We start from the raw sequence: 14,368 nt of genomic DNA on the forward strand, positions 1-14,368 counted from the left end.
TATATTTCAGATTCTTCCTTCATTTTGCCACAAATCCAGAAAATTAAAATAATGTACAGAAAATAAGTAAAATTGCATACATTTATTATAGGAGCGTGCAGAAATAAACTTTCCAACATCGGGGCGTACTGTTGTTGAAAAAAAGGATAGGGTTATAAAATTAAAAAAAAAAAAAACAGGTATTTTTTATAAATATTTTTAATTGGCCAAATATAATATCCATATAAAATATTTATATACAAAATATAACAAGGTCGGAACAATATTACCATTGGCTTAACCATAAATATGGCCCTTAAACTTTAAAGACATAGCATCAATTGACTGATAACATTACGAAAAAAATCATTAAAATTATCAACTAGATAGCAACTACAATATTCATAACTTGGTCGATTTGTACAAAAATACCTTAATAATAAAAAATAGCATCACCTGCGATTTATTATTGTCACGGCGTCTTTTTAGAGTATTAAGTATTTTTCTAAGGCCACATAGTAAACGTTATTGATCACAAATTGAATGAAGGCACGGATGCACCATTTTAAACTATAAGAGGTTGCGAGGTCGTCGTAAACGTTCAGGCATCTCTGGAAATGTCAGCATCCATCGACGTCGAGGAGGAGATTTTGATTATTTTTTCAAACGGGATTAATTTAGTCGTATCACAGAAACGATAACAATTAATTTTTAACAGATTTCGCTTTAGACCGGCCACCGGGATATCTGAACGTGAACGAAGCCTCAAGACCCCTTTTTGCCTAAACACGATCACTTTGAGAATTAGAGCAAATTTCTATCACTTGAACTAAAATTTTAACCTAATAATTATTTACATTACAATTTAAAAAAAAATATATAGCAAATTTCCACTTTTGACTAGAAAATAAAAAAAGTCTTTTTCATTATTTGACCCTTGTAACTGGTACAAATTAGACCGGTTACATGTAGACAGTCGATTTCCGACTTTGCGAAAGTTAAGTTGGAAAACGAAAACTACATGTTCGAAAGGCGGTTCCGCGGCAGCCGTTTCAGCTTCTGTACGCAGAACCGCAGACTATTTGGTAACAGAGTCTCCATAAATTAAGCAAATTAAATTTGCACTCCCTGCCTCCATTATTTCCGTTATGTACAAGTAAAAGTTAAAATTAGTAAAAGGGAACCTTTAAATAAATAACTAGACTGTTCTTTTTTGTCTTTGTCTTGATATGTACAGTTGAGAGGGTCTGACCACCTGTGGAAAAGAGGAAGGAAACGTTAAGACAGGAAACGTAAGGATGGAGAGCATGTGGTACACTCTCTTACAAAAACTAATCTATTTATAGAAAATGGATGAAAATGTACCTTGGGGAGATCTTGGGACAAGCTGATTTCTTCTTCCGTTGTCAAAAGAAGATTCTGAAACAAAAACAAAGCGTTTATGAGTATTTGTTCGGGACTGTACGCAGTGGGTTATTGTTCTATTGACCTTCGTTATGAACCGCAATTAGATTGTAGAGCGTCTACATTGTCTCCCACGATCTCGACCGGAAGCTCTATCGATTTCCAAACCGTCGTTCCGCTCCTTGACCGCAACCCCCGGACGGAAAAAAACAACCCCGCCAAACTAGGTAGACGGTTGGGAATCACGGGGGGGTTTCATTGTGCCCTTTCCCTTTCTTCGAGGGATTCCTTTAGAAATCTCTTCCCCCCGGCTAGAACGTCGTCCCCAGGTATACGCCGATTTATGAAACCTTTTTTCAACGCGTTATACAGCGACGATGCCGAACGGCGAGAGTCAAATTTCGGCGATCGCCTTTTAACGGATTATTTACATTTTAAATTCTCGATCTCGGATAAGCCAGATTAGGTGCGAGAAACAGGAAACGCAATATCGGCGGATGTAAATATACGGGCTCAGGTAAGATGTTTACAAGAGATAAAGAAGGAAAAAAGCCGAAAGATTTTCGTATAGCTAGTAAAATAGGCCCGTTTTGAGTTTTCTTTTGCTAGTCGAACGGTGTAATTGAGGGTCGGGGGATCGAAGCGGAAACGACATGTGGGGCCCTCATTATGCAACGTTATCGTACCGAAAGTTAAAAAAAAAAGAAAATAAAAAGTTCCGTTTACCTTAGCTATTGCGATTGCTGCCACCACGAGATGACATCGAGGAGCTCCTCGTCCTCGGGGCTCATCGGGCTGTAGTTGTCGTGGTGGTAGGTGTTGCCGTTGTAGGACGGTTCGGATTGATAAGAGGAGGTGGAAGGAGGCGGCGAGTCGGAGGCGTCGGAACATACGGGCGACAGTTCCATCTTGCATTCTTTATAGTAGTTTTCCGAGCCGTTGCCGGACTCGTCGAGCAGATCCTGAAGAGACCTGATGTACTCGACTGCCAGGCGTAGCGTTTCGACCTTGCTGAGCTTCTTCGAGGCACCGCGTCCGGCGTTGGACGCTCCCAAAGCCGCCGCGACAGACAAGGGGATGTGGTTTCTCAAGGTGGCGAACCCGTTGTTGACCTGTCGGACGCGGTTCCTCTCCCTCGCGTTCCTCCTAGCCACGGAAGCCGGTTGCATCCCGGAATAAGCGAAGTTGATCCTCCTTTTGCACCTAACGTCGGACGTGTTGTCTACCAGCACCGTACTCCTGTCGACTGATTCGGACTTGACGTTCTCTACGATGACCGCTTCTCTTTTGACCCCCAAGTCGATAGCCAATGGTTTGCCGACCAACGAAGCCATATCACGTCAACGGACACTATGAGGAAATGTAGCTCCCGGAGCCGTGCACTCACACTACTGGAACACCTCGGAATGAGGCGCACGCCGCCTGCCGCCCCTATTTATACTTCCACCCCTACCATTCGGGGAGACGCGTGCCGGAGTCGTGCTCCCTATCCCCACCAAACTCCCGACCGGTTGCCTCCGTTCTTTTTTGGTTTTCGCTCTATGGAAAGTGTGCGGCATTGAGGACAGACCCCCGCCCCCTTCGACGGCCCTCTCTTGTTTACCATCCCTACCAGCTCTCGACCCTCTTCCCAGTTCTCTGGCCGCAGAGTCAGCGAGCCCTCTTCGCTTTCGTACTTCTCGTTCCGGGCTCCGGCCAGTCAGAGTCAGTCTCTTACGGCCTTGCGTCGCTCGTCTCTCCACGAAAGATTTTTCTACATCTCACCTTGTCCCAGTTTCATATTTTACATTATTAAGCAAATTAAGTCAAAACACGTTATATACTTAAAACTCGTGTAAATCATACTGATACCCCGTCGCTTTACCACCTACGTAAATAACACTTTTTTTCATTAAATGTTCGTTTGTCTTTGGAATGTGGTGAAGGTTTCTAATAGATTAATTCCATTTTTAGTCCTTGTCTAATTTTGTCTTCTATTAACAAAAACTTCAATTCGAACTAATAGATATTTTTATATCAAAACTTCATTAGAATCAATAACATTATCGTTTGAATGATAGTATAAGTAATTATCAAAAAAAAATATATATATAAATAAATAAATTTAAAAAAAAAAATGCTTCAATCCAATATCGAGGGAGGTTGATGAATGTAGAAAAAAATCAAGCAGGTAAAAAGAAACTGGACATTTCTTCCCTTGTGTAAATGGTCACTGAAGATTTCAATATACTGGATGTCGGGAATCCCTCCAACCCCAGGTTTAGGACGAGGGGTGTTCACACTTGCATTTTTTCCTCCAACTATTGTCCACTGACAAAAGAAAATCCTGCGGAGATGGGAACGTACTGGACTTAGAAGAAAAAAATGTCCGAGGATAATAAAAAAAGATTTAAAAAAAACGCAGCTGCATATGCTGCAAACAATTATATCCCATAGAAAACGCAGAATTGATTGAATTGAATGTGTTAACGTCCAGGATTAAACGGCAGTATATTTTTTGCCCACGAGGAGAATAAAAGTGGCCTAGAGAGGCGTTATCAAATAGCAAAGATTTACTTACGTTCTCGCTTCTTAAGGTGTCACACGTGTCCAGGAACGGATTCAAGTGGAGATTACCTAATCACGATTTCTTTGAATCGTTTATATTCGATCTTAAGAGTAGAACGAGAGTTTCTGTTCCGAATCAGCCTAATTTTAACCGTCTGCGGTATGCGCTATGTCCTATCCCGAATCTGTCGACTCCGGTGGCCCTCGATGTGAACTATGCTTTTTGTCTAAATCGAGACGGAAATATTTTTATTAGGGTCGTAAACGTTTGAATTGAAGAAGCCAGTCTGCCGGAGAGGACGTCAGAATGCGTCCGAAATGTTTGGAATTCCGGTTTCACAACACAGGGGAAAGCACCTGACGAATCTGGATGATATTATTTTATCAAGTAATTATATTATAATTATCTTAATTTAATTTCCAAAAAATTTTTACGACCGTTAATATATCATGTATAAAATCGACGCGCTTTGTTAATGTTCGCTTGTCGATATTCCCAGGATAAAAGAAACATTTTATTTAACACAATAAGTTATCAATATAAGTTTTACACAGATTGAGTTATCTGTATTTTGTACATTTTGTTCTAAAACTGATTTTTCTAAAGTATTTGTCAGAGTCGACCATAACCTGTTATTGCTAAAACTTGAATCTGTTGGGATTTCAGGACGATTTTTATCTTGGATTTCCAGTTATTTAACTAGCCACGAACAAATTGTTACACTAGATAGCTACCAATCTCACATAATAAAGTTTTCTTCTGGTGTTCACAAGGAGCTTATCTTTCTCCACTCTTATTTAATATTTTGATCAATGACCTTACGCCTATTCTAAAATACTCAACTCTTCTTCTCTTTACTGATGACATTTTTCATGCCTATTATCTCTAAAGATGACCACTTACTACTTTCAAGCTGACTTGAATGCTCTTTACGAGGGGCCTTTAGAGGATCACTTGTTTCTTAATGTGGATAAATGCTATTCTATGAGCTTTTACCGGACTAATAACTAAAAAGCTATATCTTCACTTACTTTATTCAGAATACTGCTCTTCCTTTTAAAACAACTTCTCAAGACCTCGGTGTTATTTTTGACCCCAAATTTAATATTATTATTCGGAGATCGAGAGATGCGGTCTGATGTGACGTAGGTTTTAGAAGAACATTTTCTTTATCTTGCCAACGTTTCGATCTTTATTGAAATCATCTTCAGGGCCTGGGATTTAAAAACATTGTTTAAATTATACAGTTACATGTAGAATGTGAAAAATGAATTTATACAATGCTAAAACCTTTAGATAAAAAAAATTGAATTTATACAATGCTAGAAAATTTTAGAATAAAAAAAATGAGTATACAATGCTAGAAAATTTTAGATTTAATCAAAGTATCTGTACGCACTCAAAGTGTTTGTTTTCCGTGATATAAATAGTTTGATTGAATCTAAAATTTTCCAGCATTGTATGAATTCATTTTTTTAATCTAACATTTTCAAGCAATGTATAAATTCATTTTTTTAATCTAAAAAATTTCTAGCATTGTATAAATTCATTTTTTAATCTAACATTTTTTAGCATTGCATAAATATAGTTTTTTAATCTAACATTTTCTAGCATTGTATAAATACATGTTTTTAATCAAACATTTTCTAGCATTGCATAAATACATTTTTTTAATCTAAAATTTTTTAGCATTGTATAAATTCATTTTTTTTAATCTAAAATTTTCTAGCATTGTATAAATTCATTTTTTTAATCTAAAGATTTTCTAGCATTGTATAAATTTATTATTTTAATCTAAACATTTTCTAGCATTGTATAAATTTAATTTTTTAATCTAACATTTTCTAGCATTGCATAAATACATTTTTTTAATCTAAAAATTTTCTAGCGTTGTATAAATACATTTTTTTAATCTAAAAATTTTCTAGCATTGTATAAATTCATTTTTTTAATCTAAAGATTTTCTAGCATTGTATAAATTTATTATTTTAATCTAAACATTTTCTAGCATTGTATAAATTTAATTTTTTAATCTAACATTTTCTAGCATTGCATAAATACATTTTTTTAATCTAAAAATTTTCTAGCGTTGTATAAATACATTTTTTTAATCTAAAAATTTTCTAGCATTGTATAAATACATTTTTTTAATCTAGAAATTTTCTAGCATTGTATAAATTCATTTTTTCAATCTAAGATTTTCTAGCATTGTATAAATTCCTTTTTTCACATCCTACATGTATTTGCATATTTTAAACAATGTTTATAAATCCCAGGCCCTGAAGATGATCTTAATAAAGATCGAAACGTTGGCACGATAAAGAAAATGTTTTTCTAAAACCTACGCCACCCCAGATCGCATCTCACGATCTCCGAATAATCATTGACTAACGCTAAGCACCACACATTTAATTTTATTGCCCACATTGATCATATTAAATCCTCTAGCTTAAAAACGCTGGGTTTCTTATCCTGTTACTGTTCTGATCTCAACCCAAATGCCTTGATCAGTCTTTAAATAACGCTTGTAAGATCAAACATATTTGTACATTGGAATAATTTCGTAAAATTTTCCATATACCCTTTCAGTTTTGTTTTTACAAGTGTACTGTTTTACTTTGTTCTCTATGACAAGGTTAATTTTTGTGTCAAAATGTTAACAATTCTTACTTTAATTAATTATTCTAAGAGGATATTCCTGTACCAGAATAAATTAGTTTTTCTTCTTGTTTTCTTCTTAAAATATTGTTATTTTTAAATTCGCTGTCTAAACCGATAACGAGCGAGTAGATTGAGCCTGCAAATTTAATATTGAGAATTAATCTTTTTTTTAAAGAAGATACATAGATACATACTTGTAGAGTAAGTGACTTTATCTTTTGCTTCCGGCAAAATTATCTCACATGCTTTTATCAAGCCAGTAATATGTCTAATAAAGCTCATAAATCCAGCCTACCTACAATGTAGGTTGAAATAATTTTAATTATAAAAATAACGAATAAAAAAGGGCTAGAAAATTTTGAGAAGTGTTTGGTAGAAATGGTAGAAAAGACAGTGAAAATGGATGACGTTCGGTTAAAAACTCCTTCAAAAGGCCCGTAAAATTTACTGTCTTTTAAAGAAAAAAAATCGTCCCTGTTTTGCAATGATGTCGAGGTTGCTAACACGGCGTTATTTTTCGTCGCATGCTCGGTAGCCGGTCCATAAATACAATCCGAAGACTGGTTGAAGGGTATAACTCATCAGAAAATGGTTTAGCATCGATGGAAAGCGTATTATCCGTTGTAAAAGATAAATGTGCTCCGATGGCCTCGTTATTTATCCAATTCTGCATCAACCGGCCCGAATCGCGATTGGTACGTGAGTTACGGATCTTAAAGACCTTTCATTAAACCCAAGAGCCGGTGGAATTAGCAGGATATTCGGCGGTAAGTAGGCCTGTCGGAAAAAGACGGAACCGGGTTTAAGTTTAAAGAAAATAATATATATAAATTTTTCGTTTGTTTGTTAATCTTTAACCACAAACACGGTTCACAACGTGAATAGCATCTGTCCCATTGTGGTTTGTTGAAATCCTACAGGTACGGATATTTTGTATCGTCGACAAAGAACGATCCTTCCGATAGATGCCGGAAACAATTTATAAACTGTTTGCAGGACGATTTCATTCTGAGAGAAAATTTATAGACTTGTGTGTGAAAAACGGCTTAAAATATGAATGGAGGATTTTGTAGTGTGTGACCCCGAAAAGGGTTGGAGGATCAAGCTTGTGGCAGTCTTTATAAAAATTAAGTCAATAAAGATCTACTTAAAGGTTTACACTCTTCCTGAGTTACAAAGCGGGTAACTAGTTTTATAAGATTTATTATCACATTATTAATTAAAACTTAATTGATTTTATTGCATCGAGGGGTTTATAAATTTAAGCCAAAAATGTATATTAATATAAAATAACGCTACACTTTTATGTATTTCCTAATAGAGAAAATGATAAGATGACCTGACAGATCCAAATTTGTAGTGATTATATGACGTTTCTATTTAATTAAACACTTTATTGCCTAATGTTTTATTAGAAACAAACTTTGTTCAACGAATTTTGTTAAAAGGTTAGCGGGAAATCACGTGAGTTTAGATTGGCGCCAAATAAATCAGTTTTGCCAATACATGGGAAAAACAGAGTAGGGACAACACTGCGCCAGCCCTAAACAGGAGGGATTTTATGCTAACCTAAATCTAATTTGCCAATGTTGGCGTGGCTCTCAACCTTGGCCAAGGAACGGTTAAATTGTAAACTGGGTATGAAAAATTTATGTTTACGAAATAAAACAATCGGTAATAAATACAGTAATTGGAGATCCCAAAAAATCAGTGTTGCCAATACACGACATGAAATAAAGAAAAAACAATGCATCCTCACTTAAGTTATGGGAATTGCTTAGGTTAAACAAATTTGCAAAATTGGGGGCAACATTGGGCAAGAATAGGTTAATAACAAATAAATTAATAGAGTGGTATCTTCTGTAATACAGAAATGGGTCTAGAGTAACATTAAGTTGGCCACAGTGTATATACCCCACGCCTACAAAGTTTTACCAATTATTATGAAAATGGGTTATTATTCGGTTATAAGATTTTTGATCACGTCTTCAGGGTGGTGCTCGGTTGTCTACGAGCATCCTGGTTCATCATTTATCGTTTGAACATCTTCAGACTCGGTCTGTGTTATTTAGTCAATCGTGACCTCTATTTCATTTACGAATTAGCAGACATAATTATACCGTTAAATCTTTTTATTACTTAATTTTATTCTTTTATAGTAAAAACACCCATTGGGTGTCGCGGCCGAGGGGTCAAACTACTTTACAATATATTTTTTATCTTGACCCCCTCTATTACACAGACGGAGAGAACCAAAATATTTTAATAACAAAATAAAAATAATTAAAAATAAATAATTTTAATAACATGTAGAATAGAATAACAAGTGCATTATTATCACGATTAGATAATATGGTTATTATATCTTTCAATTAATTATTCTTTTTGTCTTGGTTGAGATAAAAAGTCAGTGTCACGAGCGGGATTCGAACCCACGACCTTCGGCTAAATACGCCGCTGTTCTAACCACTTGAGCTATCGCGACTTCGATCCTCTCAGACACCAACTCTCCATCTCAACCAACAACCGTTCGAATTTCCCCTCTTTTTGCCATTTTCAAATTGACTTTTTGATTTCAACCGAGACCTAAAAAAAAAATAATTGAAAGAAGTAACTTGGTCAATTGACCACTAAATCATAAATGGATAGTTATTATAATTTACAATACATTTTGCATACTATAATCAACTAAAAAGTTATGGGCTTTGCCGGGATTCGATCCAAATCCGCTAGCGTGACAAAGTAATCATTTTGACCACGGTGCCATGATTTTATTATTTTATATTAAATATTTCTAACCGGATCGTCATATCAGTCTCTGTCGCTCAAAGGGTAAAATCTGCATGAACGGGCTGATAGGAGGCGAACAAGCTACGTATTATTATTTTTATTATATTACATTATTCGTAATTCGTGGCAAGCTTTCGTGAAGATTTTTGAGCAATTTTGGCTATTTTTTTAAATAAGATATACCGATAAAAACTTTTAATGATAAGTGAACATTGCATAAGTTTTTGTATAAGTATTCAGAAATCGTGAGATGCGGTTTGGTGTGATGTAGGTTTCAGAAAAACATTTTCTTTATCGTGCCAACGTTTCGATCCTTATTGAGATCATCTTCAGGGATCAAAGTGTCATCTTCTGTGTAATTGTGCCATTCTTGCGTGTCGTGTTGAGAGAAGATCACTACTCACCAGACATTTTTGTATAAGTTATAGTGAAAAATAACTTGTAAATAAGATATTATATTATTATTATATTGTAAATAACCAACGCGCAGTTATATATCAAGTGAACATATTGATATTTCTCACTTGCCTATAGAAAATTAAAAGCCCTAAATCAATTATTACTGTTTAATAGCGTTATCAAAATTTCCTTAAATACGCTGTAGTAATAAAGTTAATTTTTTTAAAAGTAAAAAAAAAGTTATTTTTGGTAAGCGTTTCGTTTAAAAAAGTGGTAGTTAAATTAGTAATACTAACCCGAGCGAAGCAGATGCCCAACTCGTCCAACGAGTCCATTCATGACCGCTTCAAGAGCAGGTGCCGTCGCACTGTTGACCAGACAGTCAAAATCTTAAAAAAAAAAAAAGTTATAAAAATGGCTATCACCCGTTATGCATATCTAATATTGACTTATTGAAACATTTTTGAACAGATTTAATCTAAAGGCTCTTATGTCGTTTGCGGATCTCATGCCTCCTCATTTGTAAATGTGTTAGAAGTTTGTTGCGACGTCCCGTCACCATCCATCATAATGATCTATGGAAGGATTGCACAAATTTCAAAAGGTTCCTTGTGACGGTTTGTACAATTTTCTCAGACAGTTTTCATTGTGGACCTTGAGTTGTAACGATTTCGACGGTTTGTAGTACTCCATAAATGTAGGTGTAAAACGATATTTACCGATGTTCAGATTCAATTTGACCGCAGTAACCCGACACATCCATATTTTCGTAAATGTATTTCTTCACAAATCTAAAGGTGTGTAGCGTCCCATTGTCAAACTGTGTTAAAATCGTGCATCCTGTAACCTGACGGCCGAGGGAAATCGCAAGCTCTGCCCCTCTTCCTTAACAACAGGAAGACCTCAGGAAATCCCATTCCTTTCATTTTCTCCCTGTCGTATTTTTAATCGGTACTGGCTACACGCACGCGAGGATCACGGAAGGACAAAATCGAAGGAAAAACTATTTCCGCTTCCTTAATGTTTCTTACAGTCATAAGTGTGAACAAATCACAAATTGCCCATACAAAAAGCCCAAGAAAAAAAGGAACGTTTTTAGTTATCTCTAGGTACGCATGTATACTATAACAGCTATTCTGATTTTGTTTCTGTTGATAAAAACCATAATATTTTTGCTAAGATCAACGATAAAATTTTACCCTATCAATCCATCAATCAAATGGCGTGTTTACCTACGCCCTAACTGTATTATATTATAAATTTTGTTATAATACATAGCAAAAGTGTTCACGAATTCTGTTAGAAGTTAACGCTTGCTAAGTCGTGTCGATCGGAAATATTGTGAATTTTGTGATTCGAAGTTAACATGTTAACTCTTCACAATAGTGCCACATGTGGCCACTGGTAGAACCAAAAATTTTTGTCAAAGGTATAACAGTTCTTGAAGATTTGTTATTAGGGGTATTCACGATGTTTGTAAGATGTTAACTCGTGTTAATGCGAATAGATCCAGTAAGATCGTAAACGTCCCTTCTTTTCTTAGCACGTTAATTTTTCGGCAATGCTGCGCGTGGCGATTGGTAGAACCAAAAATAAAGCTATAACAGTCCTTGAAGGCTTGTTGGCTTTGTTTTGGTTTTCTTTTGTGTTAAACTGTACGATGCCAGAAGTTAATAAAAAAGGAAAATTAATCAACTGCTTTTATTCAAAATGCTATCTATGCACTCGAAAAGTACTAAAAAATGACACGCTTCAATTCGTGCTGACATACCTAACCTGTATCCTAACGTCTAACGGCGTACCACTTAATAGGATAGGGGATGTATCTATTATGAATGAGAATGTAATGATAGGTCAGAAATTAACAAAAGAAATGTATTGGTGTGATTTTATTAATGAGAATTTAAGAATAAAAATATGTGTAAACAAAAAACAGCTGTTAAATTCATGGCTGCCATGTTGGTTACCTACGCCCTAACGGATAGCAATGTGACTACATTTTCGACCTAACGCCTAACATTACTCTGGCCTGTTAGAACAATGTTAACTAGCCGATTCTTACATCTACGTCATCATTTTTCTCAATCTAACAGGATCTAACAGAGTTAACAGGGTTAACACAAAGATCGTGAATACCCCTGATATCTTTCCATGGTTAAAGAGAATACAACTGGATGAAAAGGAGTTTGTTTACAAAATGAGTAATCTTCATGTTTCCTATTCTTAAGTAACTTTTGTCTGCCGTTACGGTCTAATGTTTTTTTTTATTGTAATTTTTTATATTTACCCGAATTATTTAAAATAGCGGGCTCAAAATAAAAAAACGATTGAATTTTTCTTCAATTTTATGTCCCCATTGACTGGCATCTTGTAGGATGGAATTCTGTTTCGCAAATTTGATGATATAAATTTGTATTCACGGAAGAGATCAATCGTGTACCGTTTTTCTCGGGGAAATTGATAAAATCGAGGAAATGTATGCGTTGACCCATGCCTTGATATAACGGCTGAGGGTAAAACCACAATACAAAGATACTTTTTCCTAAAGACGAACAAAAAAATAAAAGCTCGCTTCTCCCAACTCCGTAATTTTTGTTCTTTTCCGAGATTAAAGGCGACGAAACGCTCTTACTCACAATCGCTTAAGGGCCGAAGGGTATTCTCCAATTTCTGAGGTATAATGGAAGCGAGCGCGGGTGTGAAGTTTTTTTTATCTTAATACCTTGGGGGAGGCGCCTGCCTTCTTATTAAAGCTACCGGCTTCTACTCGCACTCGACGACGAACGAGGAACGAGATAACGGACGAAAAGTTTACTCTCCACGGCTTATTTACTTAATATTTCCGAAGGCTTGCCCTCTTCCGGCCACCTCGGAACGGGAGTGTGCCTCGCGTCAAATATCAAATCCTAATCCTAATCCTATTGTGGGCAATGGAAATAAAAACGCAGAGACGTGTCTGGCAAGGGTGGTGATTTACGACGTACACGGGACCGGGGACCGAGCACAGCTGTATTTACCTATTAGTTTGTTCACGATTTGCACGCACATAACTTTATGAAAATATTTATTAGCGTTTGCTATATAAAAAATTATTGTATAAATACGCTTTTAAATAAATAAATTTACATAAATTTAAGAAAATAAGAGTGAGGTTGCTCAGTATTTCAATCATACAGCCATGATTCTAGTTTAAAAGTACGTTAAATTGACCTAATCAATATGCACACTGTTCGTAGTTTTGAAGATGACCGTTCAATCGTTTTAATAGTAAATTTTTTGGAAAGAGCCCAGCTGAAAGCAAATTTTCTTCAGACTCAAATCTTTTTGTTGCCATTCGCTTACCATAAAAAACATTTTAATTCAGTACTGTGTGTCAATTACGTTTACACTTTATATCCAGATAAAATCTAGGTGAATCAACTGCTTCCTTTGTTTGCGCAAAATTAACCCTAGTGCTACATATCTTATTTTAGACGTAACATATTTATATTATTACTGCATACTCGGTATCAATAAATTTATTAATGATCATTTTGAGACCATGAGATGCGGTCGGTATGACGTATATTTTTGAAAAACATTTTCTTTATGGTGCCAACGTTTCGATCTTTATTGAGATCATCTTCAGGGCTCAAAGTGTTTGTTTTCTGTGTATATGTATCAGGATCACACAATCAAAACAAACACTTTGATGCCCTGATGATGATCTCAATAAAGATCGAATCATTGGCACCATAAAGAAAATGTTTTTCAAAAATATACGTCACACCGCCTGCATCTCACCATCTCCAAATTAACTAACCGTCACTGAACACCACGCAAATATATTAATTTATAATCATTATTCGTTCCCTTTATCGGGTTTTGTGAATGAGTTGTACAAGACTTTTGCGAAATTAGCAGTGGATTGGTATAAACCGTGCGCTACGACTTTGACTATGAGATTAAGTATCGAAATAAATGTATCGATCCTTTACACTTTAATCATCAATAGATTGTATATTTGTGTCATACTTTAAAATTATCGAAACCTACTATTGTAGTAATGATCTAGGAGAAATAAAAGTTGAAAAATACTAGAAATACAAATTCTCATATAAAGTTTGCCTTAACACCTACTTTACTACTCCATTTAATTTAAAATATTTAAAATTTCTTTATTAATTAAGCATAAATATATAATAACGAAATTGTTCTTTTGTTACCATAACTCTATAGATCATGATGCGCTTTCACTGCAGTACTCAAGAAATAAAAATTTCATTTTGTGATATCACTCTAGTACTAGTTTTGTAAGATAGATGACCCGAGTAATGGGAGTAATCTTTCTATTGGGAAAAATGGTTCAGGAATGAAAAAATATCGCTTTGCTGTTTTATACATTTCGAGCTATTATTTTTATTTTCTCAGTTTTCTAGTAAATCAGATTTTACATGAGAATCGGAATCATGATGATAATGGTACAATCAATCATCATCTATATACCGTTAAACATCGATAATTTTCCACATATTTGTTACCAAAACATCCTAGCCCGGTTGAACTACTAGTATTTATATTATTTATTTTATTTTATTTATATTAAAT

The 14,368-nt window shown here is 35.2% G+C and overlaps 1 protein-coding gene across 1 annotated transcript; it reads right to left on the reverse strand.

The window, feature by feature from the left end:
• Positions 1-209: 209 nt before the first annotated feature.
• Positions 210-2,800, reverse strand: LOC106662045 (achaete-scute homolog 1a-like). The gene is made up of 3 exons (XM_014385851.2): positions 2,110-2,800; positions 1,345-1,398; positions 210-1,234 (listed from the first exon to the last, which is right to left on the reverse strand). Exon 1 carries the CDS (start codon positions 2,715-2,717, stop codon positions 2,115-2,117), a length of 603 nt encoding a protein of 200 aa, XP_014241337.1. The 5' UTR covers positions 2,718-2,800; the 3' UTR covers positions 210-1,234; positions 1,345-1,398; positions 2,110-2,114.
• Positions 2,801-14,368: the final 11,568 nt, after the last annotated feature.

Source organism: Cimex lectularius, unplaced genomic scaffold (assembly GCF_000648675.2).
Source record: "Cimex lectularius strain Harlan isolate CLEC.00 unplaced genomic scaffold, Clec_2.1 scaffold57, whole genome shotgun sequence".
NCBI classification, from domain to species: Eukaryota; Metazoa; Arthropoda; class Insecta; order Hemiptera; family Cimicidae; genus Cimex; species Cimex lectularius.

Bases quoted from the DNA above. Each gene is read 5' to 3' on its own strand.
- LOC106662045 (XM_014385851.2), bottom strand. From the start codon at position 2,717: ATGGCTTCGTTGGTCGGCAAACCATTGGCTATCGACTTGGGGGTCAAA.